General features: G+C 54.6%; 2 protein-coding genes across 4 annotated transcripts; one reads left to right on the top strand and one right to left on the bottom strand.

Moving 5' to 3' along the window:
* Positions 1-316: 316 nt before the first annotated feature.
* Positions 317-13,793, top strand: LOC135183933 (hepatic and glial cell adhesion molecule-like). 3 transcript variants are annotated; one of them, XM_064159271.1, is made up of 10 exons: positions 317-637; positions 2,376-2,717; positions 3,897-4,166; positions 4,546-4,662; positions 5,894-5,995; positions 6,939-7,061; positions 7,299-7,394; positions 7,927-8,016; positions 8,629-8,702; positions 10,041-13,793. In XM_064159271.1, exons 1-10 carry the CDS (start codon positions 604-606, stop codon positions 10,080-10,082), a joined length of 1,290 nt encoding a protein of 429 aa, XP_064015341.1. In that variant the 5' UTR covers positions 317-603; the 3' UTR covers positions 10,083-13,793. The 3 variants fall into 3 exon arrangements, with proteins under 3 accessions (XP_064015341.1, XP_064015342.1, XP_064015343.1); XM_064159272.1 differs by lacking the exon at positions 6,939-7,061; XM_064159273.1 differs by lacking the exons at positions 6,939-7,061; positions 7,299-7,394.
* Positions 13,794-17,260: 3,467 nt separating this feature from the next.
* LOC135184143 (HEPACAM family member 2-like) lies at positions 17,261-22,666 on the bottom strand. The gene is made up of 6 exons (XM_064159734.1): positions 22,600-22,666; positions 21,042-21,371; positions 20,691-20,960; positions 20,048-20,107; positions 18,991-19,078; positions 17,261-17,543 (listed from the first exon to the last, which is right to left on the bottom strand). The coding sequence occupies exons 1-5, from the start codon at positions 22,664-22,666 to the stop codon at positions 19,035-19,037; spliced, it is 771 nt and encodes a 256-aa protein (XP_064015804.1). The 3' UTR covers positions 17,261-17,543; positions 18,991-19,034.
* Positions 22,667-22,951: the final 285 nt, after the last annotated feature.

The raw sequence follows: 22,951 nt of genomic DNA, 5'->3' as shown, positions 1-22,951 counted from the left end.
GATCAGAGGGCTGGAGCACCTCTCCTATGAGGACAGACTGAGGGAGTTGGGGATGTTCAGTCAGGAGAAGAGGAGGCTTTGAGGTGACCTTTGAGGGCCTCCAAAAAAGCTGGGGAGGGACTTTTGAGGATGTGAGGGAGTGACAGGACTGGGGGGAATGGAGCAAAGCTGGAGGTGGGGAGATGCAGACTGGAGGTGAGGAGAAAGTTGAGAGTGGTGAGAGCCTGGAATGGGTTGCCCAGGGAGGTGGTTGAGGCTCCATCCCTGGAGGTGTTTAAAGCCAGGCTGGATGAGGCTGTGGGCAGCTTGCTCTAGGGTAGGCTGTCCCTGCCTATGGCAGGGGGGTTGGAACTGGCTGATCCCTGTGGTCCCTTCCAGCCCTGACTGATTCCATAATTGTGGAAGGTAGTGATGGTGTTCTTTACATGGTGTCCATCTCAGGTTCACCCATCATGCCTAGAGTGACCATCCCAAGAGCATGTCACTGTCCCAAGGAGCTCATCTGTAGAGCAGCCATCCCAAGGACCTCACCTCTAGGGGGGCCACCCCAAGAGGACATTGCCATCCCAGAGAGCTCTCCCCTCCTGCTGGTTTGAAGGGGCCATGTCAACCTGGCTGCTGGTGGCCATCTCAGGCTGTGAGTATGGAAGAGGACTTAAGTGGTGCCTGTGTTGGCCATGCACCAGCTTGGAGAGCTCTTCCTTGCAGCATTTCCATGCTCTCCTTGCATCTCTACTCTTGGATGCAGTGGTGCTGACAAAGGCATCCTCCATTCTCCTTCTTCCCTGTGCTGCTACATCACCACACGTGGAGACCACCACCTGTCACAAGCAGCTCTCCTTCACCTTATGGCTAAGGATTGCTTCCCTGTGAGCCTCTTATCTACCCTCCAACCATGGCAGAGCCTTCCCTCAGCCTCTGAGCCTCCACTTCATCCTTTTCCCTCTTTGCATGGCCAAGCTTTCCTTGCACTATCTGTTCCTCTGGCTTGTTCCCTCTTCAGACCCCAGCATAACCTTTGCATTGAGCTGCAGTGGCTCCAGCAGGTGGGTTTGGTGGCTGCAGAAGCCAAAGGTGACTTCTTGTTTGCTGTTTCCAGTAATGATGTGTCACAGTTCTCACACCTCAGGTTTGCAGAGGCAAGGGTAGATTCCAGGGTCCCACTTACAGACTGCCCAAGCTGCCTTCTCCCCTGGGGAGAAGATGAAATATTTTCAGGGCAAAAGCTCTTGGGAGCTCCAAGAAAGCTGGGGACAGACTTTTGAGCAGGTCCTGTTGTGACAAGACAAAGGGGATGGTTTGAACTAAAAGAAGGAGGTTCAGACTGCAGAGAAAGGAGAAATGTTTGACACTGAGGGTGGTGAGAGCCTGGCCCAGGTTGCCAGAGAGGTGGCAGATGCCCCATGCCTGGCACCATTGCAGGTCAGGTTCCTGGGGACTCTGAGCAACCTGCTCTAGTTGCAGATGTCCCTGCTGACTGCAGGGCAGTTGGAAGGTGACCTTTAAATGTGCCTTCAGACAAACCATTGTACAATCCAGAGGTGGAACTGCACTGATTATAGTCCCCATTAGCAGATCATGATGAGCAGAAGGTCCCTCTGCAATCCTGTCCCTTCCAAAGGGCAAGAGCTGACAGAACAAGAGAAGCATTTCAGATCGTATCTTGGTGGGGGAGGGAGGAATCCAGGCCTCTAGCCTTGAGCCCAGAAGCTTGCCTTAGAAACCTGAGCCACAAAAGCAAGGCATAATACATGGAAAAAACAGGATTGCAGCACCAGATGGCATCACTCTGGCTTCCACTTCGAGATTAACCCCTCCTGCTCTGCCATCTGTGTGCACTTCTGGAGCCCCTAACACAAGGAAGACATCAAACTGTTGGAGTGAGTCCAGAGGAGGCCACGAAGATGCTCAGAAGGCTGCAGCAGCTCTGCTATGAGGACAGGCTATGAGAGTTGGGGCTGTGCAGCCTGGAGAAGAGAAGGCTTTGAGGAGACCTTATAGTGGCCTTCCAGTATCTGAAGGAAGCCTAGAGGAAGGCTGGGGAGGGACTATTGACAAGGTCTTGCAAGGGGCTGTTGACAAGGTCTTGTAATGACAGGACAAGGGGTAATGGGTTTAACCTGGCAGAGGGGAGAACCAAACTAGATGTTAGGAAGAAGTTGTTTGCAGTGAGGGTGGTGAGACACTGGCACAGGTTGCCCAGGGAGGTTGTGGCTGCTCCCTCCCTGGAGGTGTTTAAGGCCAGGCTGGATGAGGTCTTGAGCAACCTGTTCTAGTGGGAGGTGTCCCTGCCTGTGGCAGGCAGCTGGAACTGGGCGAGCTTTGAGGTCCCTTCCATCCTCACCCATTCTATGGTTCTGTGATGTCTCCTCCAGCCCTGCTGCTGGCCCTGCAGGGGTCGTGCACCCTGGCAGAGCTCACCAGCAGGAGACTGGTCGCCGCGGGAGCCTCGGTGCTGCTGGAGGCACCCAGCATCGCCAACGCCAGCCTCACCGACTGGGAGTTCATAAGGAGGGGCACCCCTGAGTTCATCCTCCAGTACTATGCCGACGTCCAGGCTCCCACCATCTACCCAGCCTACCGAGGCAGAGTGCACTTCTACCCCGAGAACGGCTCCATTCTGCTGCAGGGGCTGCAGGAGGCAGACAGTGGCATCTACAGAGCAACCGTGGATCTGATGCGGGACAAAGCCAGGACAACCCTCCTTGAAGTTGTCAGTAAGTCAGATGGGGGGAGAGGAGAGGTTTCACCAGCAGACAGGTCCACAAGATTTGTAGACTGGTGGAATTGTTTGGGTTGGAAGGGAGCTTAAATCTCAGCTACTTCCAACCCCCCTGCTGTGGTCATCAGAGTGCTGTAATGAATCAGAGAATGCCTCAAGCTGGAAGAGACCCATCAAAGTGATGGAGTCCAACTCCATGCTCCTCCCAGGGCTGCCTGGCATTAAATCATGTGGGTAAAATTTATCATCCAGGCATTTCCTTGACCTCTGATGGACTTGGTGCTGTGGTCACTGCCCTGGGGAACCTGTTGCAGGGACCCACCATGCTTTCAGTCAATCCCTCAATCCCAGCATGTGTCAGGAGGGACCTCTTGGAGATCATCCAATCCAACCCCACTACTAAAGCAGGGGCACCCAGAGCAGCTTGGCCATCATCACAGTGTCCAGCTGGGTTTGGAAGGTCTCCAGAGAAGGAGACTCCACAACCTCTCTGGGCAGCCTGCTCCAGGCCTCCAGCACCCTCACAACAAAGAACTTTCTCCTCCTGTTCAGGTGGAACCTCCTGGGTTCCACTGTGTGCTCATTGCCCTTTGTCCTCTCACCAGGCACCACTGAGAAGAGTCTGGCCCCATCCTCTTGTCCCCCACCCTTTGTCTCTTGCTGAGCACTGCTCAAATCCTCTCTCAGGCTGCTCTCCTCCAGGCTCAGCAGCCCCAGGGCTGTCAGCCTTTGCTCCTCACAGAGATGCTCCAGGCCCCTCAGCATCTTCCAGCCTCCCTTGGATTCTCTCCAGTTGTTTTCTGTCCCTCCTGAACTCAGGAGCCCAGAACTGAACACACACAGGACTCTAGATGTGGACTCAGAGCAAAGTGGAGGGGGAGAAGAACCTCCCTTCACCTGCTGCCCACACTCCTTTCATGCACTCTGGGGGACCATTTGCCTTCTTGGCCACAAGAGCATGGTGCTGGCTCAGGGGGTACTTCACTCTCTACAGCCTCATGGTCTCCCAGGGTATTGCATGTTGACCAGTTTCCAGGTTCAGAGCAGGGCAGGAGTTTTAGGCAGGCCTGTGAGGAGCAAAGAGTTGGATTCAGTGATCCTCATGGGTCACTTCCAACTCAAGGTCTGTGATGAAGCTCCTGGGAAGGTCACCTACCTGCTTTCTGCTTTCCAGAGCCTGTGTCCCAGCCTGAGCTCCAGAGCAGCTCGAATCTGGCAGGCTCATCCATTGAGCTGCTCTGCGTGGTGCCAAAGGGAATGGAAGTTTCCATCTCCTGGAAGAAGGATGGATATCCCCTTCCCCCTGAAAAGCTCTGCCTGCTCTCTGAGAACAGCACTGTGCTGCAAATGAGGAGTGGAGAGAAGGCAGACTGTGGCTCCTACTCCTGCAATGTCAGCAATGAGATAAGCTGGAAGGAGGCAACCATGAACCTGACTGTGACAGGTGAGCCTTGGCCTGCCCTGCTGCATCTGGTGCTTGATCCTTTTGTTACAGGTGCACCTCACAACTGTCCCGTGGGCTTTTCTGAGCCAGGAATCAGAAGGTCTTAGAATACTTTGAGTAGGAAGGGACCTTGAAGATGATCCAGTTCCAGCCCCCCTTGCCATGGGCAGGGACACCACCCCCTCCACCAGGCTGCTCAAGGCTTCATCCAGCCTGGCCATGAACACCCTCTAGGAGGGGGCATCTACAACCTCCCTGGGCAACCTGTCAGGGAGAGGCAGGACTGGAGCTGTGCAGCATTTTGCAGTCTCCTGGGCTCACCACCCTGCATGTCAGGGCTGTGCCCAGCGTTGGGTTTCCCTCCTGCCCTGCCTTGCAGGTCTCACCGCTCCCCTGCACCACGTGCAGAGGTTGGCTGCTGTCGCACTGATCTTCATCGCCAGCTCCGCCGCCAGCTTCATCACCCTGCTCTGCTGGCCGAGGGAGAGCAGCTCAGGTGAGTGCCAGGGATGTCCTCAACCCCCAGCCTGAGACCTGCTCCCCAGCTATGGACAGGGCAGGCAGCAGAGAGCTTCAGCCAAGCTCCATCTCCCCTTCTGTGCCCTTCAGCCGTAGGAGGAAAGGTGCTGAGCCCCTGCACATCTTCTCATGCCTCTCTAAATGCCACAGAGAATAAAACTCCCAAGAAGCCACTAATCCCACATGGCTTCGTGAGAGAGGGACTCCAAATGTCACCACACTAAGCATCTGAGTTGTTGTTCTCCCCCTGGGAAGAAACAAGAGGTGCAGGACAGATGGGTTGCACGGGAAGAGCCTTCCTGCCTGGGGCTTGGCCAAAGATAAGTCTCATGAGTTTGGTGGCCAAGCACGTTGGTGTTGGGGTCATGGCATTGGATCTGTGCCCAAAGGGTGTACAGATTCATATGGTGCTTCAGGAGCAACTTCAGTGTTGATTGAGAGGAAGCACAACTAAAGGTGCAGCCACAGAGTGGAAGCATGGGATGGGATAGGATGGGATGGGATGGGATGGGATGGGATGGGATGGGTTGGAAGAATCATAGAATCATAGAATCAGCCAGGTTGGAAGACACCTCCAAGATCATCCAGTCCAACCTAGCACCCAGCCCTATCCAGTCAACCAGACCATGGCACTAAGTGCCTCAGCCAGGCTTTCCTTGAACACCTCCAGGGACGGTGCCTCCGCCACCTCCCTGGGCAGCCCATTCCAATGGCAATCACTCTCTCTGGAAAGAACTTCCTCCTAACATCCAGCCTAGACCTACCCTGGCACAACTTGAGACTGTGTCCCCTTGTTCTATTGCTGCTTGCCTGGGAGAAGAGGCCACCCCCCACCTGGCTACAATGTCCCTTCAGGCAGTTGTAGACAGTAATAAGATCACCCCTGAGCCTCCTCTTCTCCAGGCTAAACACCCCCAGCTCCCTCAGCCTCTCCTCATAGGGTTTGTGTTCCAGGCCCTTCACCAGCTTTGTTGCCCTTCTCTGGACCCTAATGGAAGAGACCTTTAAGCTCTAAGCCAGCACTGCCAGGTCGCTGCTAAACCAAGGCCCTCAGCACCACAGCTTTGAAACTCCTCCAGGGATGGGAACTCCACCACTGCCTTAGGCAGGCTCAGGTGGAAGAAATTGTTCCTCATGTCCAACTTAAACCACCCCTGGGGCAGCTTGAACCATTTATTTGACACTTTTGCCTTCCCCCCTCTCCCCAGGCATGGAAGCATGGAATCACATCTCCCTGTCTGGCTACATCTTGCTGTGTGTCTGCTCCATCCTTCTGCTTGCCACCTCCATCATCTGGATGCATGAAGAAGGTAGGTCTCATTTGACTTGATTCCTTCCTTCTTGCTTCAGTGGCTCCACTTGCTTCTTTCTCCTCCAGATCTCTTCACTAGCATCTCTGATGTGGCTGTCTGATCTTTGAAACCTGGGGGGGCCTAGATAGGGGCAAGGTTTTAAGCAGGGCCTGGTGTGACAGGACAAGGGGTGATGGTTTGAACTGCAGGAGGAAGATTTAGACTGGAGAGAAGAGAGAAATGTTTGATGCTGAGGGTAGTAAGAATCTCACCCAGGTTGCCCAGAGAGGTGTGAGCTGCCCCATGCCTGGCACCACTGCAGGTCAGGTTGTTTGAGGCTCTGGGCAACCTGCTCTAGTGGCAGATGTCCCTGCTGACTGCAGGGCAGTTGGAGTGCATGACCCTTAAAGGTCTCTTCTCACCCAAACCATTCCATGATTGAGTCAAACAGGGCCAGTGAGCCCCCACCAAAGCACGTGGAGCTTCCCCCCATTCTCCACTGGAAGGAGGTTGCCCCTCTAGGAATATTTATGACAAACACTGGTTGCTGCCAACATGCAGGACACAAACTGTCCTCAGCCCCGGGATAGTGTCCCCTGGCCAGCAGTGCCACCCTCAGACCATTCCCAGGCCATAAGGACCCTTCTTGTCTGTGGTCCACTGCATGGCTGATGGATGCTGTGCTCCCAGATTCCAAAGTCCACGAATCCCAGCACAGTGGGGGTTGGAAGTGGCCTCTGAAGATCATCCAGTCCAACAACCCTGCTCAAGCAGGGGCACCCACAGCAGCTTGCCCAGCATCAAAATGGCCACCTGGGTTTGGAATCTCCCCAGAGAAGGAGGCTCTGATGGAGATGCAGCCGTTGGATGGGGAGTGGCACAAGCCACCTTCTCCTGCCTAGTTCTCAGCCCACTGCTGCCCCCAGCCACCATCTCACCTTCTTCTTGCCTACTCCCACAGGGCTCTCTGCTGCTTTCTTCTTGCCTGGGTTGTTTTTCTTTGGAGCAGCAGTAGGAACTGCCTGGAAGGCAGCAGCAGTGCTGTGGAGACCAGCAGCTCTCAGCCACCTCAAAGCCCACTTGTGTGAGTTGCTGTTTGTGATCTAAACCTCTGGTAGGACAAGCCTAAGATCATCCCAGGTTCAACCTACTCAGCTTTTCACTCCCAGGAGGGGGCAGAGCCTCAGGACACTGCTGCAGTGCACACCCAGAGACACTGTCCACTCCTTGCTCACCCCACCACCAAAGCCCAGCTTCTCCTCCTGCCTGAGCTCCTCCTTCGTGTTCCTCTCATCCATCAGCACTTTTTTCCCTCTCCCAGGGTACCACATCATCTGCCACTCCACAGCCCCCACAACACTGATTGTCAACTTCTTCTTCAGCACCACCTTGCTCCACAACATTGAGAAGCTCCATGGTACGGTTGGCACCAGTCATGCCTTCCTCACCTGTCTTCTGCTGGGGCTGTCTGGGGGTGGGTTTACCTTCACACAGGGCAGAGAGAGAGCTCAGGTGGCTTTGCATGGTGGGACCTGCAAGAAACCTCTCACCATGAGGAGAAACTTTATCAGTGTGAGGGTACTGGAGCCCTGGAGCAGGCTGCCCAGAGAGGTTGCAGAGTCTCCTCCTCTGGAGAGATTCCAAACCCAGCTGGATGTTGTCATCCTGGGCAATCTTCTTTAGCAGGGGGGTTGGACTGGGTGGTCTCCAGATGTCCCTTCTGACCTCTGCTGTGCTCAGATGCTGGGATTCTGTAGCTGCCATCGTTGCAGCAGCTTCATGCTGAGCATGGAGGTCATAGCTGTCAGGTAGCTAAACAAGGTTCACCCTGGTGGCTCCGTCACTGGACACGCAGGGATCTCCTCTCCCCATCACACAGGATTGAAGTCCTGGCCCCTGGTGCTGGCCAGAGGAGCAGCTCCTGACACTTCCTCCCTTCTCTTTGGCAGAGCGAGGCTGCTCAGAGTCTGTTGACCTGAAGCACAGCTGCATCTCTGCTGCTGTAGTCATCATCATGCTGCTGATTGTCCTCCTGCAGTGTAAGTAACCCCCATGGTCCCATTCTGGGAACCTCAACAAGCTGCTCAGACACCGAGGTCAGTGGTGGAGTCCCCATGCCTGGAGGGCTTTCAAAGCCCTGGAGATGTGGTGCTGAGGGACATGGCATGGTGGTGACCTGGCAGTGCTGGATTAAGGGTTGAGCTTGATGATCTGAAGTCTCCTCCAACCCAAGCCATGCTCTGATTCTGTGAGTCACTTTCCAAGCCATAGCTGCAGGACATGTCCCACTGAGTCCATGCAGACAAGGTGGGGGCAGGTCACAGCTTGCAGGGGCTTGCAGATGGGGTGGGTGTCATGGGCAGAACTCCACTCTCCATGCTGCCTCCTTGCTTTCCTCCCCAAAAAGTGTCTCCCCTGGCTTTGGCCAGCAAGGGAGCCCAGAGAGGCTCAAAGAATCATGGAATTGTTTGGGCTGGACAAGACCTGTGAGATCACTGAATCCAACTATCAGCCCAACACCACCACAGCTGTTAAACCAGCCTCACTCTCTGCAGCCCTTTTCCTCCATCCCACGAGGTGCAGCAAGCATCCCAAATTCCCAGGGCATCAGTGGAAACCCAGCAGCATCTTGGCTTTTCCCTTCTTTCCAGATCACAGGAGAAAGAGGATGGAGATGCACAAGATGAAGGACTACAGGGCCAGAGCCCCAGAGGTGGTCACCGCAGTAAGTGCCTGCCATTAGCTGGTCCCCTGCTGCTGCACTTCCTCATTAGTTAGTGATTAATAATTAATTCATAGTGGATATTTAGAGTCACAGAATCACTTTGCTTTTAAGCTCATCCAGCACTGCCAGGTCACCACTAAACCACATCCCCCAGCACCACTTCTCGGTGGCTTTGAAACCCCCCCATGGGGTGGGGACTGGGAGTAATTATGGACAGCTAATTGCTGATGAGGAGGAGGCATCTAACTGCCTTCCTGCGGGATGCAATGGTCCTCAGCCTGGGTGAGGCGGTGCCATGGCTCAGTTTGGTCCCATGAGATCCCTGTCACGTCCTGGGGGTGCTCTGCTGGGTTTTAGGTGGCTTGGGTGATGCGATGCTCTGAGTGCTGCCTGGAGAAGCTCCTGGCTGTCCCGAGCTGCGTCACTTCTCAGGCTGCTGCCCTTGAATTTGGGGACCAAAACACCTTCTGCTGCTGCACCTCACCCAAAACAAGCCACAGGATACCCACAGCTTTTCACACCCCCACCAACCCTACAGACACACACATCCTCTGCCTGCTTCACTCTCTGCTTCCTTCAGCCTGCTCTGCTCACAGAAACCTCACTCCCATGCAGCACTACAGCCGTAAGCCTCTTCTGCCTCCCCTGACTTGTTGTTCCAGAGGTGCCAGAGGGGTTTGAGGGTCAAGGGTGTCCACCCCTTACTTCTCCTGCTGCTGGTCCAGGAGTGGATGGCCCAGGGGGTGTGGAGGCTGCAGGCATGCATTTCAGATGCTAGTGCTCACACTGCTGCCCAGGCCTTTCTCTGGGGGGGGGGGGAGGTGAGAGATTAGGATGTCCAAGAGGAACTGGGATGTCCAGAAGGGGTTAGGATATCTAAGAGGGACAGGGATCTTGAAGAGGCCTTGCAATAGCTGAAGAGGATTGGGATATCTAAGAACAATCAGGATGTCTAAGATGGACTGGGATGTCCAAGAGGAACGAGGGTGTTTATGTGGGTTTAGAGTGGTTAAGAAGCTTTGGGATGTCTAAGAGGGACTGGGATGTTTGTGTGGGTTTAGGGTGATTAAGAAGCTTTGGGATATCTCAGAGGGACTGGGATCTTTAAATGGGCTTGGGACAGCTAAAAGGGATTGGGATACCTGAGAAGGATTGGGATATCTAAGAAGAATGGGAACATTGAAGAGGAGTTGGGATGTTTAAGTGCCACAGCAGCATGTGCCAGGGGTTGCTCATCCCAGGGCTGGGATAATCTGCCTCCATCTCAGCAGCTGCATCACAGCACAGCTGAAGAGCTCCTTTAGTGCCACCAAAGGACATTGTCTCTGTTTTCCACAGGTGCTGGAAGAACCCCAAGGACAGGTGCAGGAAAGTGTCTAAGGGATGCATGAAGGACAGGTCCTGCCTGACTAACCTGGTCCTCTATGACAAGATACTCTGACTATTGGGTGAGGGAAAGGCTGTGGATGTTGTCTACCTAGACTTTGGAAAAGCCTTTGGCACTGTTCCCCACAGAATTCTCAGGGCCAAACTGTCTGCCCATGACTTGGACAGGCACAGCTCTCCTGGATCAAGCATTGCTGGGTGAGAGGGTCCAAAGAGGGGTGGTCAATGGAGCTAAATCCAGATGGCAGCTAGTCACAAGTGGTGTCCCCCAGGGCTCAGTGTTGGGACCACTTCTGTTTAATATCTTTATTGATGATCCTGATGAATCATAGGATCAACCAGGTTGGAAGAGACCTCCAAGATCCTCCAGTCCAGACTATCACCCAGCCCTATCCAATCAACTAGACCATGGCACTAAGTGCCAAACTATCACCCAGCCCTATCCAATCAACTAGACCATGGCACTAAGTGCCAAATTATCACCCAGCCCTATCCAGTCAACTAGACCATGGCACTAAGTGCCAAACTATCACCCAGCCCTATCCAGTCAACTAGACCATGGCACTAAGTGCCAAACTATCACCCAGCCCTATCCAGTCAACTAGACCATGGCACTAAGTGCCTCATGCAGTCTTTTCTTGAACAGTGTGGCCAGCAGGACAAGGGAGGATATTCTGCCCCTGGACTCAGCTCTGGTCAGGCCACACCTTGAGTTGTGTGTCCAGTTCTAGGCTCCTCAATTCAAGAGAGATGTTGAGGTGCTGGAAGGTGTCCAGAGAGGACACAGAGTGTGTCAGCTCAGGTTGTCAGTTCACAGATGATACCAAGTTAGGTGGTGGTGTGGATCTGCACCAGGGCAGGGAGGCTCTGCAGAGGGGACTTGAATAGAGTGGATCCATGGCCAACATTAACAAGATGAGCTTCAGCAAGGCCAAATGCCAGGTCCTGCACTTGGGCAACAGCAACCCCAAGTAACCCCAAGCTACAGGCTTGGGGCAGTGTGGCTGGAAAACAGCCTAGCTGAAAGGGACCTGGGAATTGCAGTAGACAAATCAACTCAATGTGAGCCAGCAGTGTGCCCAGGTAGCCAAGAAAGCCAATGGCATCCTGTCTGGGATCAGAAATGCAGCATCCAGCAGGAGAAGGGAGGTGATTGCCCCCTTGTACTCAGCTCTGGTGAGGCCACACTGTGCCCAGTCTGGGGCACCTCAATACAAGAGAGAGGTGGAGGTGCTGGAGCAAATGCAGAGGAGGGCAACGAAGCTGAGGGAGGGCCTGGAGAATAAATCCTGTGAGGAGTGACTGAGGGAGCTGTTTAGTTTGAAAAAGAGAAGGCTGAGAGACCTCACTGCTCTTTACAGTGACCTGAAAAGAGGTTGTGGAGAGGTTGGTGCTGGTCTCCTCTCAGAGGTAAACAGTGATAGAACAATGGCCTCAGGCTCTGACTGGGTAGGTTTAGACTGGACGTTAGGAAAACTCTTTCATAGACAGAGTGGTCAGGGACTGGAATGAGCTGCCCAGGGAGGTGGTTGAGTCACCAACCCTGGGTGTGTTTAAAGGTCATTTGGATGTGGTGCCTGGGGATATGGTTTAGGGTGAACCTTGCAGAGTAGAGTTATGGGTTGGATTTGCTGATCCTGAGTGGCTTCTCCTAGCTGAAGAGTTCTGTGGTTCTGTAACAGATCATCTCCATGACAGGAGCTGGGGTCCCGTGTTAGGAACAGCTGCTGTTGGCCAAAGAGAGGCATCCATAATCCTACCTCTAGCCTAGCACAAGCTGGTCAGAAACCTTTCCAAAACACTGTCCCCCAGGTCACCAAGGAGCAGGTCCAGATGACAAATGATGTTCTGCTCACATTCCCTGACCTCACTTCATAGAACCCAGGCCAAAACAAAACCCAAGCAGTGGTGCTCACCACCCAAGCAAGCCCCAGTGGGCATCACACAGGTGATCACCACCCAAGCAAAGGCAGCCTTGCCATGGGACAGGAACTGTCTCAGATCCCCAAGCTGAAGGTTGACCAACACTGCCACAGCTGCTTCCTTAGCATGCTAAAAACCAAGCAAAAAGGCACATAAATAATGCAGGTGTCAGTCAGAAGTTGGACCTCTGAGTTGTAACTGTTGTGTGTATCTCTGCTCATGAATGCTGCTAAGCTGTAAACACAGCTTCATTCCTTAACTCCCAGCCTGCTAAGTCTAGTCTGGATGATTTCCTAAGTGGTAGTGGGGTGGTAACTCCCAAACCATCACAACATCTCCCCTCAGCTCTCTCCAGATTTATCATGTGAGATATACAGGCTTTGGTCTGGTTGTTGCTGAAGGGAGGGAAAGAGAGGGGAAAGGAGGTTTGGGTTGGGACCCAGAAGGGTCAGGAACCCTCCTGGCAGTCAGATTGTTCTGAGACAGATGTTGTGTTTCTGTGTTGCTTTTAACTTAAGTACAACTGTAACTGTTGTGTCTATCTGCTTATAAATGGTGCTAGGCTGTAAACACAAAGCTTCACCCCTTAACTTCCAGCCAGCTAAGTCTAGTCTGGGTGATTTCACTATGTGTGGGGAGGTGGATAACTCCCAAACCATCACAACATCTCCCCTCAGCTCTCTCCAGATTTATCATGTGAGATACACAAGGATTGGTCTGGCTGATGCTGGAGGGAGGGAAAAAGAGGGGGAAGGAGGTTTGGGTTGGGACCCAGAAGGGTCAGGAACCCTCCTGGCAGTCAGATTGTTCTGGGACAGGTGCTGTGTTTCTGTGTTGCTTTTAACTTATATATAACTGTAACTGTTGTGTGTATATCTGCTCATAAATGGTGCTAAACCCTCCTGGCAGTCAGCTTGTTCTGGGACAGGTATTGTGTTTCTGTGTTGCTTTTAACTTATAGCTGTAACTGTTGTGTGTATCTCTGCTCATAAATGGTGCTAAACCCTCCTTAGCAGTCAGCTTGTTCTGGGACAGGTGTTGTGTTTCTGTGTTGCTTTTAACTTATATATAACTGTAACTGTTGTGTGTATCTCTGCTCATAAATGGTGCTAAACCCTCCTGGCAGTCAGATTGTTCTGGCACAGGTGTTGTGTTTCTGTGTTGCTTTTAACTTATAGCTGCAACTGTTGTGTGTATCTCTGCTCATAAATGGTGCTAAACCCTCCTGGCAGTCAGATTGTTCTGGGACAGGTGTTGTGTTTCTGTGTTGCTTTTAACTTATAGCTGTAACTGTTGTGTGTATCTCTGCTCATAAATGGTGCTAAACCCTCCTGGCAGTCAGATTGTTCTGGGACAGGTGTTGTGTTTCTGTGTTGCTTTTAACTTATAGCTGTAACTGTTGTGTGTATCTCTGCTCATAAATGGTGCTAAACCCTCCTTAGCAGTCAGATTGTTCTGGGACAGGTGTTGTGTTTCTGTGTTGCTTTTAACTTATATATAACTGTAACTGTTGTGTGTATCTCTGCTCCTAAATGGTGCTAAGCTTCATTCCTTAACTTCCAGCCTGCTGAGTCTAGTCTGGGTGATTTTCTTAAGGTGGGGGGGGGCAGGTAACACCCCAACCATCACAGCTCTTCAGCAGTTGCCTTTGCAGGTTGTCACATTTTAGATGATGCTGGAGTAAATTCTGGCAAGGGATCAGCTTAATCCGTGAGGGACACCAGAGAAACCACAACCTGCTGCTTTTTCCATCCAGACTAATAAAGACATTCCTCATGGCTACCTCCCTCTGCATCCTCACCTTGCTTCCTCGAGGAGCAGATGACTCCACTCTCTTCCCACACCTCCACTTTCCTGTTCCAGCAGGTGCTGGACCAGGTTTTGCTGCCCTGGGGAAGGTTCTCAGTTCCTCAGCTGTATGCTGCTTCCCATCCATGAGGTGGGAATGCTGGCCTGGGGCTTAAGGGCTCCTCTGGTGCAACCAGGAGGGTGCTGGGGGCTCCGCTTTACCTTGGGGGGGGGAACATGACAATTTCCCATCCATCACCTACCTTGAGCTCTGTTCTTCAACCCCCGCTGTAAGTCTGAGCTCCAGGCCTGACGAACCTCCCTCAGGAAGTGCTGGGGTGGTATGGGAAGGGCTGGGATGGTGTGAGATCAGCTGGTGGGGGATTGGGCTGGGATGGTGTGGGAGGGGCTGGTGTGGGGATAGGAGGGGCTGGGATGACGTGGGACTGGGAAGGATGCTGTGGGAGGGGCTGAGATACTGTGGGAGGGGTTGGGATGATGTAGAAGGGGCTGGGATGTTGTGGGTGGGACAGGGATGGTGCGCGAGTGACTGGGATGCTGTGGGTTGGGCTCGGATACAGTGGGAGGGTCTGGGATGATGTAGGAGGGGCTGGGATGCTGTGGGTTGGGCTGAGATACTGTGGGAGGGGCTGGGATGATGTAGGAGGGGCTGGGATGCTGTGGGTTGGGCTGAGACTGTGGGAGGGGCTGGGATGATGCAGGAGGGGCTGGGATGCTGTGGGTTGGGCTAAGATACTGTGGGAGGGGCTGGGATGATGTAGGAGGGGCTGGGATGCTGTGGGTTGGGCTGAGACTGTGGGAGGGGCTGGGCTGATGCAGGAGGGGCTGGGATGCTGTGGGTTGGGCTGAGACTGTGGGAGGGGCTGGGATGATGCAGGAGGGGCTGGGATGCTGTGGGTTGGGCTGAGATACTGTGGGAGGGGCTGGGATGCTGTGGGTTGGGCTGAGATACTGTGGGAGGGGCTGGGATGATGCAGGAGGGACTGGGATGATATGGGATGGTCTGGGATGTCGTGGGTGGGGCAGGGGTGGTGCGCGAGGGACTGGGATGCTGCGTATAGCAAAGGGATCTCTTTCCACGTTCCTTATCTTCTTGGCTGCCCTGGACCACCCCTCATCCTACACCAGGCTGGATTCCGGGTGTCCCTGGGGAATATCCGCAAGCCTGAGGAGCAGGAGCATCCTTAAAGAACACAACTGGGACTTGAGACCCTGAAAGATCTCCAGATACCCTCCACAACCACAGCGATGAGAACTGGAAGCAGCAAACTTCTCGTCTGGAGAGGAGCGAATGAGTCCAAAAGGATAGGAAACAGTCTGGCAAAGTAGGAACGATCATGAGGGCTTTGCTGCCTCGGCTGGAGGAGGAGGAGGAGGAGGGCAGCAGGCCAGGAATGGGCAAACTGGGCCAAGAAAAGGAGCAAGCAGGCTGAGCCATGAGCTGCTGAGGCGGAACAGCCTCGGCTGCTCCCAGCAGCGGAGTCCTGCGCCCCCTCCTGCCGCTCTGCTACAAAATCTGCTCTTTTCCTACCCAAAATGAAGCCTCTGCCTGCGAGATTTTTCTCTACGGGAGACAGAATCCCAGCCTGGGAATGCTGCCTGACTCTGGGTCCATCCTTATGGATCATCCCTGCAGGGCGACTGTCCAGCCCCGACCACCCTTGCTCCTGGGAGAGGTCTGATGGGCACTAAACTGGCAACACCTCTATGAGAGTGGCCAGATCAGCTGAGGACCCAACTCTCATGTCCATCCCTTCAGGAAACCCACAGCAGGCACTGGTCCCTGCCTTGGGTCCTCACCAGCACCTCCTCTTTGTCAACAGATGCTCAAAAAAAGCAGGAGAAGGAACTTCTTTAAGGGTGACAGTGCCCTGGAGAAGGCTGCCAAGAGAGGTGATGGAATCTCCTTCTCTGGAGAGATTCCAAACCCAGCTGGGCATTTTACTGTGTGATCTGATCTAGGTGAGCCTGCCTTGGCAGAGGGGGTGGACTGGATGATCTCCAGAGGTCCCTTCTAACCTCTACTGTTCTATGATTCTCCTCCAGAGCATCCTCCCATGGTCTTCCCTAGTGACAGACAAAAGTTCTTCAGCTATGGTGGGGGGGAGCAAGCATCTGCTCAGCAGGCACAGCACAGAGCAAGGTCAACAAGACCACGAGCTGGGCCCTGCACTTGGGTCACAACAACCTCAGGAAGGCTCCAAGCTTAGAGCAGTGGCTGGAAACTGCCCAGCTGGAAAGGACCTGGGGGTGTTGGTTGACAGCAGCTGGAGGTGAGCCAGTGTGTGCTCAGGTGGCCAAGGAAGCCACCAGCATCCTGGCCTGGATCAGCAATAGTGTGGCCAGCAGGACCAGGGCAGGGATTGTGCCCCTGGACTGGGCACTGGTGAGGCCACACCTCAAATCCTGAGTTCAGTTTTGAGCCCCTCAGTGTCTGTCTGGGAGCCTCTCACTCCAAGAAGGACACTGAGGAGCTGGAGCAGGCCCAGAGAAGGGCAACAAAGCTGGAGAAGGGGCTGGAGAACCCTCCTGAAGGAATAATCCTGCAGACAAAGGCCAGCAGCTAGACCTGGAAGCTAAAACCTCCTCTGAAAAGCATCCACAGGGTGAAGCCCAGCAGCACTCTGGTGGCACCTTCTCACAGCCACCCCTGGCACTAGGGGCTGAGCCAAGGTGGCTGCCTGCCAGCTCCTGCTGACTCAGGGAACTGGCAGAGGTTAAAAATACTCTGACCCAGCTCCTCAGCAAGGCTGCTGAGCTGGTTTTTAACCCCAGCTCAGTCCCCCAAGCTGTGACTACCACAGGAGAAGCCAGGTTTGAGACAGGATGGGGATGCAGGAGCTCCACAGTGGTAGCTAATGACCTTCCCACAGGACTGGAGGACATCAGCACCTCCAATCCACCACCAAAGCCTGAAGCTTGTGCAGATTTCAGCAGCAAAGAGCACAACATCCCTCCACCACCACAGGCTTTACATTCCACCAAGAGGTTATTTCCCACTCCCAAAGACCATGAGAACATCAGCTGGAGCAACCAGGAGCTTTATTGGTAGCAACAAACAGTTAACCCCACCCCCCCAAGTGACCCAAGAGAACTCTGCTAACCACTTAGAGAGGTGGCTTTTGTCACCAAGTGGCTGCATGCATGGTGCACCTGCAGGATGGACCTCCACAACCTGCACTGCAGCTCCAAGCTGAGGCTGACATCCAGTTCGTTCCACCCAAACTGCCAAGCCAAGTAAAACATTCACAGCCTCAGCCCCTGGGCCCTCCTGGTGAGCTCCAGGGACACCACATGAGGGGCTCAAAGCTTGAGGAAGCAGGACCTAGCCCCATGGCACTCCCTGGGACCTTGTGTCTGGCTGGTGGGGATGAAGGCACTTTCCAGAGTCATCTCCAAGCACTTACCCCACACAGCCTCTGGAGGAAACCCCAGGAGAGGGGAGGAGGTCTGGAGTACTGCAGTAGTTGGGTCACCAGGCAGGACCATGCCCACCTGTGCCCCAGGGATGCACAAGAAGGCCTGGGGAAGGGCAGCACAACATACAAGTCCAAGGTGGTGGCTGACAGAGAGAGCTGTGGGGTTCAGCAGCTTGAGCAACTCGGAGATGAGCCCAGAAGAGGTTGAGGCAGCAGCAGACAATTCGGCACTCCCCAGGCAGCATCTTCCACCACCACCACCACTGGAGAAGGCAGCAAGGACAGAGCTGCTGAAGCTCTTTACCTGTGAGGAGAAGAAAGGTCTCCATCTAAACCATCTCCTTCACATAGCTCCTCCAACTGCCACTCACTCAGGAGAAGAAAGGTCTCCATCTAAACCATCTCCTTCACATAGCTCCTCCAACTGCCACTCACTCAGGAGAAGAAAGGTCTCCATCTAAACCATCTCCTTCACATAGCTCCTCCAACTGCCACTCAGCAGAAGACAGGTCTCCATCTAATCCATCTCCTTCACATAGCTTCTCCTAATGCCACTCAGGAGAAGAAAGGTCTCCATCTAATCCATCTCCTTCACAGAGCTCCTCCAACTGCCACTCAGCAGAAGAAAGGTCTCCATCTAATCCATCTCCTTCACAGAGCTCCTCCAACTGCCACTCAGCAGAAGAAAGGTCTCCATCTAATCCATCTCCTTCACAGAGCTCCTCCTACTGCCACTCACCCAGAAGAAGAAAGTTCTCCATCTAGACCACTTTCTTCACATAGCTCCTCCAACTGCCACTCACTCAGGAGAGGAAAGGTCTCCATCTAAACCATCTCCTTCACATAGCTCCTCCAACTGCCACTCACTCAGACACCTTCTGAGACCTCAAACAGCTGCAAGGTGCTGGTAGTAGAAGTGCTGGACTTGTCCTCTACTCCAAATTTCAGGAGCTACCTTGGACAACTTATCTCTGGGAGGAGTATTCTGGGAGCTGGCTGCACAAGACAAGCAAGAGGCCTCTTGTTGTCAACTGGCTGCAATGTGGGATGGGTTTTTCCACCCTTAGGACATCACATCTTTGTTCTCACCCTCCCTGAGAGGCTTCAGAAAGTGGCCCAGGTCTTTTGTGGTCACAGAGAGAGAGCAAGCTCCAGGGAGCTGTTAAGAATCACTCCCTTGCCAGAAAGCTCTGGAGCCTTTTGGAGAATCCAAAACCAGCCCAGCCATTAAGGAGAAGGTGTCAGAGGTGGGGCTGCACACCAGCTGCCTCTGCTCTGCCTCAGAGCCTTGCTGCACTCTGCTTGGTGTCAGTCTGGATGCATTACTGGAAACCAGCCTCTGGCCTCAGCTGAGCCACAGATGTGCTCCGAGTGTCTGGGGCTGCTCAGCCTGGAGAAGAGAGGCTCCAGGGACACCTTCTGGTGGCCTTGCAGGAATTCAAATGGACTTACAGGAAAGCTGGAAACAGACTTCTGGGCAGGGCCTGTTGTGACTGGACAAGGGGTGGTGGTGTCAACTAGACACAGACTGGAGAGAAGGGAGAAATGTTTGACTCTGAGGGTGGTGAGAGCCTGGCCCAGGTTGTCAGAGAGGTGGCAGATGTCCCATGCCTGGCACCATTGCAGGCCAGGTTGCTGGGGGACTCTGAGCAACTTGCTCTAGTTGCAGATGTCCCTGCTAGACTAGATGACCTTTAGAGGTCCCTTCCCACCCAATCCAGTCTGGGATGCAATGGAATGTTGGTCCATACCTATGGCAGAGCCAGCTCCAGAAGGAGAGCTGAAGGCATCTCAGCTACAGGCGCTGGCGACCTCTTCTCCTGCACCACACAAAGACACCTGGGAACAAACCAGCACCTCCAGTGAACACCACAGAGGTGGTGCTCAGGCACAGCATGGCAAGGCTTGGCTGGCACACCTCCATCAGCACTCCCTGATTTACTGTGGGTGCTTGGAAGCTGCAGACACACCCCCCCCCCCCCGCCCCATTGTATCCTACAGGTGGTCCCAACCCAGCTCTGTCTGTGAGCAAGACAAAGGGAGTGTCAAGGGGATGAGGAGGGCAGGATCACACTCATCAGCTTCTCCAGCACCTCCCCAGTGCCTGGAGGCTCTTCACTGGAAAAACCTGAAACCTTTGTGCAATACCAAAACACCCAGGAGAGCCTCCCACTTCTGTTCTCAACCACCAGCTCCTCTTCTCAGGTCCAGACTTGGTCTTTTCTAGGGGTTCCCCTCCCTCCCAGTTTGCAATTAGCAACGTGACACTCCAAAACCTCACTCTGCCAAGGGATGAAGAAAGTGCTCTGCAGCTCCAGAATGGGAGGAGAATCATTAAGAGGTTGGTAAAGACCTCTAAAGTCCTTGAGTCCAACCATCAACCCACTTCCACCATGGCCACTAAGCCATGTCCCCACAGTTCTTGAACACTTCCAAGGACAACCTACTTCAATGCCTGACCACTCTTGCAGAAAGGAAAAGGAGAACCATGCAGGAAGGAAGCTCCTTTAACCTTCTGTGGGCAGAGCTGGAGCAGGGGGAGGGTAGGAGGTGTCAAAACTCTTCCCCCTAGAAGGGTTGTGGGACATCCTCCAATGCCCCTGGGATTTTGGGATGGGGGAAGACACCAAGACATCATCACTCCATCACCTTCTGGGACTGGGCACACCCTGCTTGTAACCACAGCAGTGACAAAGCCCCAACCCCAGCCCGTGGGGTGAGGGTTTGCAGGTCCTGTCGAGCTCAGCCTAGGTCCTCTCCCCCCACCCATCCTCAGCACCCACCCACAGCCCCACCCCCACCACTCACCAGCCAGCGAGCCAACGACCACGCAGGCCAGGATCACAGGCAGCACCACGTTTGGAGAATCTGCAGAGGAGAAGACAGAGGGGCCCTGCAGCCAGCCCCCGTGCAAGGCCCTTCCCACAGCCCCCAGGCAACTGCCTGCTGCCAGCAGGCACCTGGGGGCACCCAGCAAAGGCACAATGTGGGGTCTGGAGGCAAGAGGATGTGCTGTGTGGGGACAGCAGGCAAAAGGATGAGGGGTTTGGGGACACCAGGCAAGAGGATGGGACACCAGGCAAGAGGCTGAGGCACTGGGGGACACCAGGCAAGAGGATGAGGCACTGGGGGCACCAGGCAAAAGGATGAGAGATTTGGGGACACCAGGCAAGAGGCTGAGACACCAGGGACACCAGGCAAGAGGATGAGGCACTGGGGGACACCAGGCAAGAGGATACCAGGCAAAATAATGAGGCACCTGGAGCACCAGGCAAAAGGATGAGAGGTCTGGGGACACCAGGCAAGATGATGAGGCACTTGAGGTACCAGGCAAGAGGATGAGGGTTTGGGGATCATCAGGCAAAAGGATAAGGTACTGGGGGCACCAGGCAAGAGGAGGAGAGGCTTTGAGGGCAGTTTCTCCTGGACATCAGGAAGAATCCTCACTTACTCAGGACATGGAGCAGGAAGGAGGCCTCGTTCTGGCTGACCTCGTTGCGGACCACACAGGTGTAGTAGCCACTGTCGTTCATGGAGGCTTTGAGGATGCACAAGGTGCCATGGTCCACAAACTGGATGTGGTCACTGCCCAGCAGCAGCTCCCCATTTTTCTTCCACCAGTAGGAGTCCACCTTCCCACCCAGCACGCTGCAAACCAGTTTGGTGCTGCCCCCAGCCTTCACAGAGACGTTGCCCACGATTTCTGGCTCGGGCAGCGGTTCTGGGAGAGAGGGAGCCAGCGTCAGCATTCAAACCCACGGCTCCCCACTGCCAGACATGGGTTTGTCCCCTTGGCACTCACCCAGCACACGCAGCTGGAACCAGTCTGTGGTCTCCAAGCCGGAGCTGAACCTGTAGAGTCCATCATCACCCTTCTGCAGCACCAGCTGCAGCGAGGAGTCCGTCTCATTGAACCTGGTACGGTTCTCGTAGGGGCGAGAGGTGTTGGTGGCTCCATCCAGAGTGTAGCTGAGGATGACTCCTTCCCATGGGCCAGACTGGTATTCCCAGAAGACAACCTGGCTGGTGTTCAGGGGTGGCACTGTCAGGAGCACCGTGCAGCCCACGGCCGAGACCAGGCTCGACGATGCTGGTCTGAGGTCGGCAGAGTAGCAAGGGGAGAGTGTGCGGGCTGCAGGAGAAATGAGGTGGTTCCACAAGGCTGCTGAGCCTCAGCCTGACCTCCTGAGCCCTCCTTGAGCACATGGTAACCCTCCTTGAGCGCATGAAATCCTCCCTGGGCACAAGGAACGTTCCCTGGCTGAAGAAAACTCACTCTGTGCTGTAGAAAACCCTCCTTGAGCACAGGAAACCCTCCTTGAGCACAGGAAACCCTCCTTGAGCACAAGTGAGCTTCCATTACATCCTTCTTGGGTGCAGGAAACCCTCCTTGAGCACAGGAAACCCTCCTTGAGCACAAGTGAGCTTCCATTACATCCTTCTTGGGTGCAGGAAACCCTCCTTGAGCACAAGTGAGCTTCCATTACATCCTTCTTGGGTGCAGGAAACCCTCCTTGAGCACAGGAAACCCTCCTTGAGCACAAGTGAGCTTCCATTACATCCTTCTTGGGTGCAGGAAACCCTCCCTGAGCACAGGAAACCCTCCTTGAGCACAAGTGAGCTTCCATTACATCCTTCTTGGGTGCAGGAAACCCTCCTTGAGCACAAGTGAGTTTCTATTACATCCTTCTTGGGTGCAGGAAACCCTCCTTGGGCTGAAAAAAACACCACCCTGGGTGTCATCAGACTCTCTTTGGGCACATGAAACCCTCCCTGGGAGCAGGAACTCTCCATGAAACCCTGCCTGGGAGCAGGGATCCTTCCTGAGCCTCTCTTTGGGTGCCATAAACCCCTATTTGTGCATATGAAACCCTCCCTGGGAGCAGGAACCTTCCACAAAACCTTCTTTGAGGGCAGGAATCCTCCATGAAACCCTCGCTGGGCACAAGAGCCCTCTCGGGGACTCCCTTCCCTCCTTCCCACTATAGCAGGGGCGCAACCCGGGGGGTGATGGAGGCAGAGGAGCTCTTTCCCGTGGGATCGCTGCCAGGAAGCCGCTCTCAGAGCCGGGCAAACCCTCACCGCCCTTCCTGATCCTCCCGGAAAAGCTTTTATCCTGGGAAAAGAAGGTGCCCAACTTTGGGGATCGCTTTTGCTCTTCATCCAAAGGACCCAGGACAAAATATCCCCCGGATTCCAGGGAAAGGCTCCGGCTGCCAAAATCACCCAACCCCCACCCCCAAAATGGTCCCGTGCGGAGCGGGACCACCCGGGACAGCCAGACACGGGGGGCGGGGGGAGGCTCCCGGATCTTCCCCCGCGCCCCTCCGTCCGTCCATCCTCCCCACGTTCACACTTGCCTGTGACCCCCGGACCGGCTGCAGAGCTGCTGGGGCTGCCGAGGAGGAGGAGGAGGAAGAGCAACATCTGCGGGGCTCCGCCGCCAAGCGCCGCGATGGGGGGGGAGGGGGGAACGGGAGCCGCCCCCCCCGAGCCGGGGCTCTTGTCGCTGTCGCTCAAGAGCTGACCTTGATGTTCCAGGGCAGGGAAGGGTACCGGGACGCGGGCTGAGAGCGGCCCCGGGTCGGAGCGGAGGGGGGCGGGAGGGAGAGAGCTCGGCCAGTTCGGCTGCTGAGTCCCGGGACAGCCTCGCCTCCTCCTCACCTCTCCTCTCGTAGCCGCTCCTCTCACTCCCTCTCCTTCTTTTCCTCC

This window comes from Pogoniulus pusillus, chromosome 19 (genome assembly GCF_015220805.1).
Source record: "Pogoniulus pusillus isolate bPogPus1 chromosome 19, bPogPus1.pri, whole genome shotgun sequence".
NCBI lineage: Eukaryota > Metazoa > Chordata > Aves > Piciformes > Lybiidae > Pogoniulus > Pogoniulus pusillus.
Note: the sequence above shows the minus strand (reverse complement) of the source record. Positions and strands in the feature narration are given on the sequence as shown.